At 35.8% G+C, this 16,422-nt stretch overlaps 1 protein-coding gene across 1 annotated transcript; it reads right to left on the reverse strand.

Moving 5' to 3' along the window:
- On the reverse strand, window positions 1–14,477 carry slc46a2 (solute carrier family 46 member 2). Its single transcript, XM_066711040.1, has 4 exons — window positions 12,895–14,477; window positions 7,304–7,387; window positions 1,495–1,651; window positions 1–1,301 (listed from the first exon to the last, which is right to left on the reverse strand). Exons 1-4 carry the CDS (start codon window positions 13,925–13,927, stop codon window positions 1,250–1,252), a joined length of 1,326 nt encoding a protein of 441 aa, XP_066567137.1. The 5' UTR covers window positions 13,928–14,477; the 3' UTR covers window positions 1–1,249.
- Window positions 14,478–16,422: the final 1,945 nt, after the last annotated feature.

Here is a 16,422-nt window from a genome sequence, read left to right on the forward strand (position 1 = left end):
TTTGGTTATTCCCATTTAATTGTTAAAGATATATATATTATTTTATTACATGAATTAAACACTGAAGAAATACAGGTATTTCAGATTGCATGAGAACAACTCTGATGACTAAAGCTGTTCCATTATACATATTCAAATACAGGCATGGTATTTTCAGATGAATTCATATAGATAGATAGATAGATAGATAGATAAAATGCACAAAACCAGAGCAAGACCAGTGGTTAAGTATTGTTAGTAGGTTTAAGTCCATGGATAATGCAGTGTACATCACTTCCAATTTTTTAAGTGACTTAAGTTTGCCAGTAGAGGGCAGTACAAGCAAAGAAACAACAGCTGAGTGTGTTCACTAACCTTGGGTATGTTGAGCCTTTTCTCTTTAAAATACATACATACAATTAAACATGGATTTATCACATTCTACTTATCTAGTTCTATAGTACCCTACTAAGCAAAAGTATTTATTAACAGTACTAATACCACTTTAAAACCAAAAATATTTGTAACACTTGGAGAAAGTACTCTTTGTACACTAGGTCTATGGACCCTGATTAGCCTATGAGTTTGGATGTGTACTGGGAAAGTCATGCAGAATTAACTCCTTAATCAGCAAAATGCTTTTTTGGGAAGGTGAGGTGATGCCTTTCAGTCCTCAGAGAGATTCCTTCATTTAAATATAGTATCATGTATTGGTTATATTGTACTTTGTGGATGAACACAATTCATAATAATTATGATAAAGATGAATAAGGGAAATGAAAAAACAACCTGAAAAAGAATGCAAAATAAATAAATAAAGTAACTTTTTCAGTGTAATTGATGTTCTGTTCAAGAACTGATGATTATATAGAGTATATATCATGTATGTATATATTATGTAAGTATATGTATATAAAACAGTCAGGGGTCAGGGTGGCTCTGTTGATGTGAGAATGGTGCATTTCTATCTGAACTAGCCCCTTGCCCCTGTAACATCTATAGATAGACAGTAGTCAGAAATTATGTTAAACATTTGTATTACTCGAACCCCATGGGAGAGAATTAGATGAAAATCAAGGAGAGAAGTATGGCAGAGTCTCAGTACTAACTTTCCAATAATAAATAGTTGTTACAAAGGCGTTCCAGGAATAAGTATGCAGCAGACAAATAATTCAAGTATAATCCACATCCGAGAAAGTGACAATTGGAGATTTGAAGCACAATTTAGGAATACAGTACCATGAGCTGACAATGGGGGAGGCACCACTTGTCAGCTAATTCTTTCATAACCCTGCTGCCTGGCAGTTCTGTAGCCCACGATCCTACACAGAATCCAAACAAGACATTTTAATAGCTTGCACTTTTAACCGTTCAAACCAATTTACCTCCTGTTTGACGAATGTGGCTGAGTTGCTGAAGCTGGTAAAGCATGAAGTATCAAGCATCAATTATCAATATTCTTGTACTAATTGCTTACATATTACACCATCAATTAGCAGTTGAGATCTCTCTTACCATATGGGGATTATGGCCAGGCAGCTGAGGATGAATGACAAAGTGAAGACGAATCCAGCAAACCAATCCAGGGTAGCTTGGTAAATCTTGGTGAAAATGGGTGAGTATATCACACTGGCTAGGGTGAATGACAGCTGCATTGAGATCAAAACTTTGCCTATGGATAAAAGAAAATGTGTTTAGATTTTAATTGGAAATTTCATCTTCTCAATTCAATTGCGTAACCTAAACATAAAAAAGACCTGAAAATATGAAGCACATTTCTGTATAAGGAATTAATGTACACTTTGCACATATCAGTTCTAACAAATCAAAATCAAAATACCAGATTATTTTCGGAAATAAAATAGCTCATTTTGGAATTGTAGAAAAAAACCTTTTCTTCAAAACACGTTAATAATCATCTTGTTAATATTCTTTAAAATAGTTATCTCTATATTGCAAAACTTTCCAAAGTTTGAGGAAGAAGGACATTTTACCAATGTTCTTAATTCAGCTGAGCACTGAAATTTAGGAAGTGATGCTTTTGTTGTGTACTGTATATATAGTAATGGACTCTATTTCATCCCTCTTTAGCAATCACAAAATACACATCAGCAGACTTTTCAGCATACCTAGCCTTTGGGTCTACATTTGTCTCATCTTTAAATTAATCATTAATCCACAGAATTCCTTCCTAATCTGTAAACTACCTGGCAAGCAATATATAAAGAAACACAGTGTGCAAATTAATTCATGTGGAAGGTATTTTGATTTTTACTGACACATTCACTGATATTCCACCCTTAGCCCTGACCAATGTCTTCCAGCAGGTGATGCTGTAACATTGCAATAAGATCACAGTGCACAAAATAAGGAAGTTATATTCCAAATGTTACCATCATGCATAAGTAACACTCATTGAAATTAATAGTTTTAATCTTAATGACCGAATCTTTACTTATTCCTGCCTTTTATCTATTTGAAGGCAATGACACCCATCTGATTAAGACTATCCAATTTGGTGCAAACTTGTTTTTACCGGATATCCTCCAATCCCACTATCGTCTCTACTGAACTGGCTCATGTTGATAATCGGAAATAATCAGAATAATTGCCATCTGTCTATGACTTTTCTCATTTTCTTTCTCTAGCCTTTTCATTAACATAAGGCCTACATAACTACTCAGATAACCAGTGTGTTCTGTGACACGAATGAGAAAGGAATCTTACGACACTTTCTGTGACATTCATTTCAAGGGGAGTTTTGTAATTTCATAATTTCATTTAAAAATATATAAGCATTTTTCTACATTGTGAAATATATGGTCCAATATTTATATTTATATGAAGCAATTTGTTCCATACTTTCATTGTTATTGTTATTTGTATTATTATTATTATACACCTGAGACTTTATTTAATAGTTTTTGTCTCAAAAAAGGATTTCTCTGTTCCCACACTGGAATGCGAAAGTAAAATAAAACCTTTTGTTTCAAAATTAGACCAGTACTTAGTATTTTCCTTACTCAGCTGGCAATGGTTAACCAAAGAAACTCAATTTCTCTCTCTCACCATATATTGCAATTCTGTCTACACTATATCTATCACCATTTACTGAGAACAAGGTAAAGGTATAGGGAACTTGCTTTTTTTGTTTCTGCATTTCCCCAATACAGCTCAAACCCACAAGTACTTTTGTTATTATTCATATTTGCAACACTATAATATTAACTATGTTGTATATAAATATGTACATTTGCCTTTATTCTTAATTGTATCTGTTGAAGAGTTTGTCCTTATCTGTTTGTTATCAGAACCAAACAAGATTAGAAGGAGCTGGAAGGTGAGGAGGAAAGACATAGGAGATCAATCCTTTTTCTGTAATTGAACTGCTGTTAATGAAACTGCTACTCATCTCTGCACCCATACATATACATGCGAAGGATGCATGATTTACAAAAGCCTTAGAAATTCACCATCCAACAGATTTCCATTTAATTTCAAAAGTGTCCATGGATCTTTGGTGTAAAACCTTGATTTTATTTCAGTTTAGTCAGTGGTTTTATACAGTTAATTTACTTCCAACATGAAAAAGTTGGGTGTGGATATTTACTTCACAAATAGCACATATCCTATAGAGTGACACATTTATTCACAATAGAGTGCCGCGTTTATTACACTGTGTTATCAGAAATTTGTTTTAATGACTGACTGCTCATGATTTCCAAGGCATTCACACTATACATGCTATATTGAACTCAATTAATTTTCCTCAATGGGCTTTGTGTGAGGTAGTTATGTGGCAAACAGTTCTTACATGCGCATGTGTTATATTTCTCATGTATTCATTTGGATTTGTTCCCCAACAGGTAAGCTGTTTAAAGAATAAAGGAAATTGCTAAAACATAATCCTGAAGGTAATTCGATTACAGGAAGCAAAAATGCAACAGGTTTTCTTTTGCAATATTGATTTCCATAAATCTGCCTAAAACACACATAAAACCTTCAAACACATTGTTGTACAGAGATTATGAATAAACAAATGTAAGTCTAAAGGTGACTAGGTACGTTCAAAAACAAAAACATTACACTACTGCCAAAGGGAATTGTCTTTTGCAATTAAATTTTTAGGAATAATAATAATAAAAAAAAAAACTGCAATTAACTGACAGGCACTTTTGTAGACTACCAGCTAATTAACAAATCAATTTTATGATACAAGACAACAAAATACTTCAGGGTTGTTTACAAATGCATCTAAAGTGTCCGTTTCATAGTAACCAAATAGTGACATGCCTCATTGGTTTAAACATTAATAGCTCTGAGAGCAAATATTTGAAATTCACATTCTTCCTTTTCAGTTTAATTGGATGGTTGGGAAACATGAACAGCACCTGGGACCTACATTTGAAATATATATATATATATGTAACTTAAGAACATCCGTGCACTACAGCGTCTTCACTTCTAAGAGGTGCTGGCCCAAATAAGGCAAAAATATATAAAGAAAATTAAATTTTGTAGCCGCACTATCACTTATTAGTTATTTAGACCAGACTTTTATTATTACATTACATTACATTACATTACATTATTACAGTGTCATTTTATTGAATAACTCACACTCTTCACATGTCTTCATCAGCTAGCCTGATTATATATATATATATATATATATATATATATATATATATATATATATATATATAAGTGTGTTTTGGAAACCTGTATATTAATTTACACGAGCAAACTCTGTTATTATTATTATAATGTATTTATTTCTTAGCAGGCACCCTTATCTCTAGACAGACATAGCTCACCATCCTGAAATTAAGAAAAAATACTAATGTTCTATACATTTACTTTGTTTAGTGGCTTATATTCACACAGGAAGATGAACTAATATGAACTTTAATACTCAATGTTGAAGCATCTGTTAGGAATTGATCAGAGAAAGTGTCAAATCACCCCAAAATAAATACAGGGAATAATCCAGTGAATTTTCAGTTAGAAAGAGGAAAGATGATATGTTGACTTTTGAACTGTTAGGAAATAAAATAATTAAAACAACAGGAAATTACTCATGAAGCTTTCACATTCTCTCCTACCAGGGGATCTCCAGCTAAATAAATGTATGATGAAATGGACACGATGCTGGCCAGACAGCCCTAATGATACTTAAAGAGACCATGACCCCAGGCAACGTAACAAACATAGTAATTCATGGTGAGTTTTCAATAGATACAAGGAAGATTCCCAGGTTCAATAAAATGCCATTATGTATTGTAACTGTAATCACTGTAGGCGAATGAGTCAAAGTTTTGATCTACTGATACATTCTACAAATGGAAATGTAGTGTAACAGTGGTTGAAGAAGAAGTCACAAACAAAGCTACCGAGCCTTTGAGTGAACTTCAGGAAACAAGTGGAACCACTTTCTCCCACTGAAACATTACAGGAAGACTAAATATAGACGAGCTAAAGTATGTCAAGAGAAAACAAAACAAAACATATTTTGTTGACAATCAGAGACAAATTGCTAAAGTTAGATGTAATGAGTTATAGCACTATCAAATGTGGGCAACTGAAGAGGTGATTTGCCTCATTAATGAGTATCTGTAAGATAGTATGCTTTAAAATTCCATATCTTCACTTTTTGTTGAACTTTTCTCTGAGTTTCTGGGCTGTCTTTGTCAAGTGGAGAGTTGGTGAGGAATTTCAGTCTTGCTCAGCTGCAACAGGCAAATTTGAATAATGAAAATATTATGTTCTAGGAGTAAATATCATTAGCTGGGGCTGGCAAAATGTTATGTTAGGAGTCTATACAAGTATATTGGGAAATGTATTGATGCCTTTCAGAGATGTGTTGTCTTATGCCAGCAAAATAATAATTATATTTGATATCAGGTAACTCATATTCACAGTCCTCAACAAAAAATAGGAACCATATGATATTGTTTACTATAGAGTGGACACTTTAAAATTATTTGTAATAATAACTTCCTTACAAATGTTGCCATAGATTAATATCCATAATATTATATTGAAGTTTCATTGGATGTGCCAGTAGAATCACATATTTATCTATATTTTGGCCTGTGATGGTTCTTTTTTGCGTTATATGTATGTGTTATGCTACTAACCTTCACTTGAATTGAATAACTACACACATATCACATAGAGGTTTCGGAAAAAAACATTTTCTTAGAAGAATAGGGCTTTATTTTCCCCATCAAAGGGAAAAACCCAGCATAACCACGCTTCACTTGTTGGCCTGTGACAACAGCTGATCCCACACATTCCAGAACAATTACTTATTTTATCTGGCAGAACTACTCATAAGTAAGAGGTTGCGTAGAGTCTGAAACATAAACACACTGAAATAACTCACTAAACTGACGAATTTCAAATTATTAATTGAGGTTATATCTTGCAAAAAAGAAAACAATATCTTTAATGTACTTTAACATGCTTTCTAACAACATCTGAAGCTTTCAAATGTATACGTTATTATGGTAATGTCTCTTGTGAGCAAAGTTTTGGGAATAAAAATGCCACATCTCCTGCTGAATCCTTGAAAATGCAATACAGTTTTTATTTTTTTTACATATTACTGTCAGAAGGCAAACAATAGAGTTAAAACAATAGATATTACATGTGAAAAACTCAGACTCTGCAACACCACTTTTGCAAAGTATTTTGAATTTTAGAGATGTGCCTGATTTTCCTAGGCAAGACCACTCCTATTTACATAAAATTATTATGTTTGTCATTTCCAATGCACTTTCTTTAATTAGGTTTTCCTTATGTACCTCTGTCAACCACCATTACATTTCAAGTCATTCTGTGTCTCTTTTACATGAAAATAGTAAATTCTTTAAGGCTGTGAGAGGGTTTATTATCCCGACAAGCTGAGAGTAGCACACTCATTTATCTACTTTTAAATGCAATAAATGCTTTGCCTTTATAGCTTTACATAGTAGTTGAAGTTGTGGACCTTCTCACATTAACATACAAATATCTGTAAGTGTTGTTCTAAAAGGATGAACTAGGAGAAGACCGGATTATAAACGGCAGTCACTTTCTCATATCTTCTTATTTCCCAAACACATTTACTTGTGACTAATGTTTAATTTGATGCTTCCAAAAGATATAGATTGGAGAATAATGTATTACTTTATTTTCCTACTCCACTTAAATTGCCTTTCATTTTCAGATGTGTTCATGTGCAATAGCATAATCACTCTCCCTCAGCTGTTCCTTCAGATAACTGGTGAGTGAATACCCTGTTTCCTATGGCAGCAAAAGGCCAATAGAGATGACTTACCCAAAGAAGAGCCTTGGACTTGCTTAGACAGCAGAGAGCGGATGGTGGGCATTGGAATCAAGGCAAACATATTCAAAGTTCGAGCTGCAATGAAGGAAAAAGAGAAATATATGGTTCATTATTAAAATGTTTTTAAATAAAATCACACAGAATTAAAAGTTTTATAACCTCCACTGACTGCTTTGTATATATTTGTAAAGGCACTTCTAATATAGTTAGGCACACACCAAACTTCTCATGGGAAATTATTTGTTGGCTGTTTAAATGAGACATCTTGTTACAATATCATCATTTTCCCGTGAATGGAAACAATAATTACAAAAAATATAAAATCATTAAAAAAAACATATCAGAACAATGTATTGAAAACCTCTTTTAAGATATCCCACTGAACTATATTATTACCAATTCTGAATTGCTGGAATTGATGTCCCCACCTTGGTAATCTTTGATTAACAGAAGTGGAACCTTCTGCTTTCTATTTCTTTCTTAGCGTAAATATCTTTCCTCTTTTTTGGTTATACATTTCAGTTCTCTATTTCCATTTACTCAATAACCGTAGGGAGTGTAAAATTATCCTCAGTTTTCACATCTACAATTCATCAATAGTAGAATTTCATATTCACAGTCCTTCATACTATAGTCAAGTATTCCTTATAAATTATACTTATTCCATACAAAAGTGTATCTGCTCATTATCGCCTCTCAGTATGATCTTAAAAATCTCTAGTTTTAGAGGTCATGATAGCATGAAAATCAGGCTCTGATAGAAAAGCAAAAGACTGAGCTGTGCAGTGCAGTGCAGTGGTGGACAATACTGAACAACCAAGCATCAAAATGCCAGTGTGGAAGATTAGTCGAAAGTGGCAATTCTGGCAAATAAATAGTGTAGAATTATGAATATTGCATAGATCATTTCAGTTAATTAGACTTTACATCATAGGAAAATGATTCATTAATTTCCTTAGAAAATCCTTATAGGTTAGAACAACATAGAGAAAATCTTCTTACCTACATAGAACATGTATGTCTTCCTGACAAAAGCCATGACCAGTATACCTAAACAAAATGATATCATCCCTATTATTATAATGGTGGTATCTTTTAAGAATCTGGAGAAAAGCAAGACTCCAAGAAAGCTGCTGATGAAGATCCCGAAGCTTGCTGCATTCCCATAGCCAACCTGTTTGGCATTCCAGCTTAATGGTTCTTTGAGCACAAATGAGCTCAAGATATCTTTCATACCCCATGAAGCCATGTGGTACAATATACCAGCACTAAACAGAAGGCTGACGGTGATCTTCTCAAGGAAACTTTGCTTCAGTATTTCAGGGGCTTCTGATGGTCCACAGCACCCCTCACCATCGTGACAATTTGTGCTGCAGTTGACTGAGGTCTGCACAGGAGGTCGAGCCGGAACTGACTGGCTGGGTTCAACAGCTGGAACTTTCAGAACAAAAATGCTATAGATCAAGCAAAATGTATAAATACCAACACTCAGCCCCATCAATAAAATCCCCTCCTTTCGCGCAAAATCAGAAATTTGGAAAATGTGTCCAGATGCCATACTGCCAAAAAACCCAGCTATTCCATGTATCATCTCAATCCTTCCAAGATAGACAGTTCTACTTTCTGCTGTGGAGCGTGCAGACGCAAGGGCCATGATGCCGCCCCAGAATGCAGAAAAGCCTCCACACAAGTTATTCACAGCAACTGCCCCGAACATCACCTCCAGTGGTAAGTGGAGCAGGATAACAAAGAGCAGGAGAGCTCTAGAGACCAAATACCCTACCAAAGAGACACAGATTGGGATCTTTTTGCTCAGTTTATCGCCAAGTCTGGCCAGCACAATAGCTGGTAGAAAAGGAGTAAGTCCTGAGATAATATTGTAGATCATGTAGAAATTCGATATTGCAATTTGTTGATTGACATCTAGCCTCTTGGCATGTGCATCGATTGAGGAGTTTCTGCGAGTCGTCACATTGCAACGTTCTTTAACTTCCATCAGTAAAGCTGTATCGTAGAATGAACCGGCAATCTGATATGCGGCCACAACAGGTTCAATGCATTCACGCATAAACGACAACTGCATCTTGCCTGTGCTGTTCAGTTGGTTGACTGCTAAACTTAGAAATCTTGACATTAGTTTCAGAACTTCTAATATAAGGTAAAAATGGGAACTAGAACCACCATAAATATAGAATACATTGGAGATCTAAAATAGTTTGTGACAAATAGGTGTCAACGTAATTTCCCCTGATTTACTGTTTTGAGATTTTACATCACAAACACTCCTGTACGAAAAAGGAATTCAATCTTTCAGTCAAGAAAAAATGTAAAAGGAGCATAAGGAGCCTCTGCTAGCTAATTTCCTTATTTCTTTCCAGGCTTGGTTGTGAATTTTTCATGTTGTTTTACCTTTTTTTTTCTCAATTTTGAAAAATTGAGAAATATGGAAATGTTTTGCTATGACCTGCAGAGCTGTCTTCTCATTGTGTCTGGGCAGGCAGACACACATGTCATCAGCACCATCACTGCCAAATCTTCTGCACTCCTGAGAGAAATACTGATTGCCTCTCATAAACATAATGAGCTGTTACTGAGCTGCAGATATACAGTACAAGCTTTGTTTGGTCCTGAAAACCTTCACAAGAACTAATCCTGTCTAATTAATTGTGGTAATTAATACACGTGGCACAGAACCATTATTTTTTTCTTTGCTCTTCTACCAAATATGCTAGGCCCACCCCCAACCCTCTTAACCACTCATTCCTTGCAATAGTGATATAATGGAGTAATGGAGGAATCGAGAGATTTTTAGAAGTATATGTTACAGGCAACATGATCAACAAGATGGGTTGAACTGTCTCTGTTGAAACCAATTTTGTGTTTATAATTCGAAGACACACCATTTTATATAAAGTGTTATTTAAAGAATGTATGGAATTGCACTAGCAAAATTACCTGTCTGACAAGCAATTAAACAATGTGTAACAGATGCACTATGAGACAGTTATTGAATTTCACACAGATTGATTATTTTTTTCCCCTCTGACTCAACATTTGTTTATCATTTAATTATTAACAAAGTATCTATATTTAATGAAACTTAAACTCAATGTTCCTGCTTGGCCCAGGCCACTGGTCAGTTTACTTGAAAAAATACCAAAGCAAGTGCAGAATTTCTATAATAATAATAATAATAATAATAATAATAATAATAATAATAATAATAATAATAATGTATTGAAATAGGCAATTTTGGTTGACAACTTTGTTAGTTTTGTATCAACAACAACAATGGTAGCAAGTTTAAAAATAAACAATCAAAACCTGTGTGAGATCACAAAGAGATCAGAGAACCCAATTATATAAGGGAGACAATTATTGCTTGGGAATCATTGCACTAGCAGTCATGTTTCATGTTCAATATGGTGTATTCTTCTCTGAAAAGACTCAAACACAATCCAAGTATGTTCCCTAAATCAATTTCACTATTCAATACTGTAATGCAATGAATTGTTGTACCTATATAGAACATGTATGTTTTCATCCTAAATGTCATTATATAAATACCAGCATTGAATGAACCCATGCCTATTATTATCATGGTGGTATTGCTTAAGCACAAGTCCTAGGAAATTGGTAATGAGAATAGCAAAGCTGGCGGCATTTCTAAATCCTGTTCTGGGGTTAAAGGTGGCTGTCTTGTTTCGACAAACTAAGACTTGGTATCTTGTTGTGGACATTTACCCCTCCATATGCTCTATTGTTCTGGATAACTACAATACAATCTTAAAAAAATAGAGACTTAGAGATAAGTGGGGGCATCTTTGTACAAATGAATGTACTTCCAGGCATACGTTTCTTTAGCTCAATGATTCCACTTCACCCCCAGCTAAATACTGGGACAAATTGCATTCTTTGATTTCTAGATTGATATGCAAAGGAAAGTGTCCACGCATCAAACTCTTCAACGTGATAATTCTACAGGAGGATTATTCTTATCTGGGGCATCAGCAATTGTGGGTTTGATTACAGGCTCAAAATGGCCAGAAACAAAGAACTTTCTTCTGAAACTTGTCAGTCTATTCTTGTTCTGAGAATTGAAGGGCTATTCCATGCGAGAAACTGCCAAGAAACTGAAGATCTTGTACAATGCTGTGTACTGCTCCCTTCACAGAACAGTGCAAACTGTCTCTAACCAGAATAGAAAGAGGAGCGGGAGGCCCTGGTGCACAACTGAGCAAGAGGACAAATACATCAGAGTGTCTAGTTTGACAAACAGACGCCTCACAGGTCCTCAACTGGCAGCTTCATTAAATAGTACCCGCAAAACACCAGTATCAACGTCAACAGTGAAGAGGCGACTCCGGGATGTTGGTTGCAAAGAAAAAGCCATATCTCAGACTGGCCAATAAAAATAAAGATTAAGATGGGCAAAGAACACAGACACTGGACAGATTGGAAAAAAGTGTTATGGACAGATTAATCTAAGTTTGAGATGTCCGGATCACAAAGACGAACATTCGTCAGACACAGACCAAATGAAAAGATGCTGGAGGAGTGCTTGATGCCATCTGTCAAGCATGGTGGAGGCAATGTGATGGTCTGGGGGTGCATTGGTGGTGGTAAAGTGGGAGATTTGTACAGGGTAAAAGGGATCTTGAAGAAGGAAGGCTATCACTCCATTTTGCAACGCTATGCCATACCCTGTGGATGGCACTTGACTGGAGCCAGTTTCCTTGTACAACAGGACAATGACCCAAAGCAAAGCTCCAAACTATGCACCACCTGCTAATAAAAAAAAATACAAAACTGTACTAAGTTGTAAGTAAGTAAGATGCTACTTTCGTCTAATCATAAATGTAACTATTATGATGTACGGGTCTGTAGTTTGCTATTAGCAGGGGGGCAATGTTTTTCTTTAATCCAGTACTTTGTCTAGGCCTGAAGTTTACTTACATCTTGAACAATTTGTCTACCAGTTTGTGTACAGATATATTACTGCTTCTTCAAATATGGGTAGGTACATCTTTATACCTGTGCGCTTCTACTTGTCAATATTTTATATTACCTGTCGGGTATACCAGGCATTCCTTCACCTCTTCATACATTTTGCCTACTTTGTATAACTTTCTGAAATAATATCTGAGTGTCCATCACCACCACAATGTGAATATAAATACGTTTACCATACAGAATCATTTTGCTTTGGTAAATAATTGGTACTTTGTGACAATACTTGTTTACCCAATATAAATATATTAATTGTTGAGATGAATCATGTAATTATGTGAAAACATTTTACAGCAATTCAAAAAGGTAAGATCAAAGTATAATAATAATAATAATAATAATAATAATAATAATAATAATAATAATAATAATATATCAAATATACTACTAATAATATTATTATTATTTCATTGAAACCTGGATGATAACAGAAATCAGAGATCCTCTAAATATATATATATATATATATATATATATATATATATATATATATATAATTTATAATATTGTCAGGAGGATAGTTTAATAATGTTAATTTAGTTCAATCAAAGTAAGTAAAAGAAGTCTCTTACCTATAAAGAACCCGTATGTTGTGGTCACAAAGGACATACCAAAAATACCAGCGCCGAATGATACAATCCCAATGATAATCATAGTGGTATCCCTAAAGTACCTGGAAAAAAACAAGACTCCCAGGAAACTGGTAATGTAGATAGCAAAGCCGAAGGCATTCCCATAGCCAACCTTTGCGGCCCCCCAGCTCAAAGGTTCCTTCATGACAAAAGAGGTCAAAATCTCCAAGGCACCTCCAACAGAGATGTCATACAGAATGGCAGCCGCAAACAATAATATGATGTTTTTATCAAAAGTCAAGCATATGGACATGGAAAGACATCTATCCACATTGCTTTCTTCTGCGTTATTGGGACTGGGGACCTGCTGTGGGAACTTCAAAACACACAAGGTGTATGTCAAGCAAAACAGGTAGAGTATGACACTTAAACCCACCAGAAGCACCCCTTGTCTTAGTTCATAGGAATATATCATGAAGAGATGCCCAGATGCCACGCTGCCAACAAACCCTGCTATCCCGTATGCCAACTCGATCCTTATCAGATGGAGGGACCTCTGCGCTTCATTTGACCTTTCTGATACCAGTGAAAAGACTCCTGCCCAGTAAGAGGAAAAGCCGCCTCCCAGTCCATACAGTATTGCCCCCCCAAACATCACCTGGATAGGCAATTGAAAGAGGATGACTATGAGCAGGAGTGCCCTGGATAAGAAGTAACCCACCAAAGGGACACTGATGGGTATCTTTCTACTTCTGCGTTGATCTCCAATTCTGGCCAGGAAAATAGCTGGCAGGAAAGGGACAAAGCTGGAGATCATGTTGTAGACCATGTAGAAATTGGATATGGCTTTCTGCTGCTGGTCTTCAGGAGCTGTGGTGTTACTGGAGGTGGTCACATTGCAGCGCTCTTTCACCACCATCTGCAGCCCGGTGTCATAGAGAGCGCTGGCCAGCTGGGCTGCGACCACCACCGGCTCGACGAGAGTCCGAAATGACATCGCCCACCGGGTTGATCTGCCAGGCAGGCTTTCCATTGCAGCTTCTGTGTGTATTAGTGTGGGAGGTATTCAAAGTCGGGAGAAAGTATAATACGCTATAAATAACTCCACACGGAGGTTTTAAAGCGCGATCAAACAGGTTCTTCCAGAGCTGCACCCATCTCTTACGCAGTTGAATGGCAGGACGACTTCCCATGTGTCTGATGAAGATTCACATCCCTTCCGCACCTGTTAGACCGACATCAAGTCTGTGTACAGGGTAGCTGTGGTATCTCTCCCCAGTGCTTCCCATGTGGAGATCAGCACAGGTCCAGCAGCTCCCCATTAGTCTAGTGCCGCGCACTTCTCCACCGGCGCACTGGCGCTTTCCGTCCGTTTGAAGAGAAACGAATGAAAGCCATGGAGTACGTGGTTTAATGAAAGTGTGATCTGACGAAATCCGAATAATAACAATTAAAGCAACCAACCAAAACCACAACCCCCTCCCCAATTAATGGTTAGGTTGGAGAGGAATGCTTTCTTTTTCTTTTGGTTTTGAGTTCCTCATCTCATTGCGAGGAGCATCACATCCGCCCGCAGCACTACAGCTGCTGCTCATACTGCCACTACTATCATCATCATCATCATCATAAAAGTAATACAAGTAATACATATATTAGTAGATATGGCAGACTATGTAAATAAACCATTTCCAAATGTCAGTATCATTTATAAAATAATGTATCTCTTTGGAAAAAGTTCATTATTGAAATTCTGATTTAAATGCTTCAACAGCGACACCTGCAGGCAGAGGGGAAAGGGCAGGCTGTGTGGAGTGGTGGGGGGCGTATCACTGTAATGTACTTCATTTTGTTTCATGCTAATCTGTTATTGGCCAAAACACGTAAAATGATGCGCCAAGGGAAGACGTCCTCCCTAACCAATCAACAACCAGAATACGATATCGACGTCGTGTTCGTCCAATGATAATTTCCAAATTTCTTCTTCGGTTCTCTACTGTTGTATGTGAGTGTGGCGAGCTGGTGGTAGCGCGGTAGATACAGTACCGTATTAGACGAGAGGAATTGGAAGTGCAAATTGCGACCCACTTTTACACTTTTCAGATTTGCATTTCCCTTTTTTATCGAGAAGTAGTTCACTAGTGTAGCTTCTTCTGACCTTCCCAGATCCAAAGAAGAGCCAGCCTGGCCGCTTTTTATATTCATCCTTTGTGTTGTAATATAATTATATGATAATATATATTTGTTTTTTCTGGAAGATGGGGATAAACTTCGAGTGCGTTTGTAAGTTTGCATTAGTTTGCTAGTTAGATTATTGCTACATTTGACCATAACAACATAACATAACTTGAACATAAGAAAAAGAGATAAGTAGCCAACTAATGTAAAATTACATGACATGGTTTTCCTCCTGTCCTCCCCAATTGTGTGAGTCACCAGCCGCCACTGGTAAAGGCATATCTGCCATTTTGGGAACTACAGAGACAGCACCACTTTCTCAGAGATGTGGTAAATGCAAGATTGATCCCCAATGCATTATCTGTAATGTAATATATTGTTTTACATTGTATTGACAGTGTACAGCTATTACACAAGTCATAGCCACGAGTTTTTGTACTATGGCTGAACACAAAAAACTAAACTAAAAATGTGTATTCTTTTCTGAATAGTTTGTACCTGGAGGGTTATTTCAGATACAACCACCAGATGGTGATATTGCCCCAGAGATCATGTTTTACAAGAAAACATAGTTAGGAACTATACCTGTAAAACAGTAATGTGATTTATAAATGTACGATGAAATGTAACTTACTGTTTGTTATTGTTTGTATGATTAAAGTTCTTCTACAAATAAATACATGTATCTTTAGTGTTATTTAAAGTGTATTTTGTCACAGGACAAAGAGAGACTTTAAGTTAATTTAAAAATGACCCCCTACAGTTCTATGTTGAAATATATAGAAAAGGAACAGATATACCAAAGTATACTGCATATGTTAACTTTTTACTGTAGCCTTCCATTTACATACATGTTTATTTTTTATGGCTATACTCTTGTAAATAATGTATTGTAAATCAAATGCATTTTTCTGTTAAGGTAATATATTTCCAGCTTCTTGGAAAATATTCACAATAATCAAGCTCATAAACTGTATTACCCTTACAGCCTGTTCCAGCCAATAAAATACAATTAAATCCATTTGAATCTCATATCTGAAAGCCACATTACCTGTGATGCTGAGTAAGGAATGAGAAAAAAGAAGAGACCATCACTTAGTTTGGATTAAATTAAATTAAATACCTGTACTGTTTTATCTTAAAACTGTGTTTAAAATAACTTAAATGCTTGTGACTGAAAGGGTTCCTGAAATGTTGAGCACATCATAGTGTATTGTCAGCCATAACTGTAGCAGATACCTTAAATTCTTCTTGTCCTGTTCATGTGTATCTTCATATTGTCGAATAGTTCCAACAAAATAAAGCAACTGTAATAAGATAAACTGGAAGGTCTCATTTTATGTGTAATAGGGT

The sequence above is a fragment of the Amia ocellicauda genome, chromosome 8 (genome assembly GCF_036373705.1).
Source record: "Amia ocellicauda isolate fAmiCal2 chromosome 8, fAmiCal2.hap1, whole genome shotgun sequence".
Lineage (NCBI taxonomy): Eukaryota > Metazoa > Chordata > Actinopteri > Amiiformes > Amiidae > Amia > Amia ocellicauda.

Coding starts and splice junctions, on each gene's coding strand:
- slc46a2 (XM_066711040.1), bottom strand. CDS start 13,927: ATGGAAAGCCTGCCTGGCAGATCAACCCGGTGGGCGATGTCATTTCGG. Junction 7,388..12,894: donor AACATACGGGTTCTTTATAG/GTAAGAGACTTC, acceptor CCTTCATTGCAG/CTCGAACTTTGAATATGTTT. Junction 1,652..7,303: donor AGTCCAAGGCTCTTCTTTGG/GTAAGTCATCTC, acceptor TTTTATCCATAG/GCAAAGTTTTGATCTCAATG.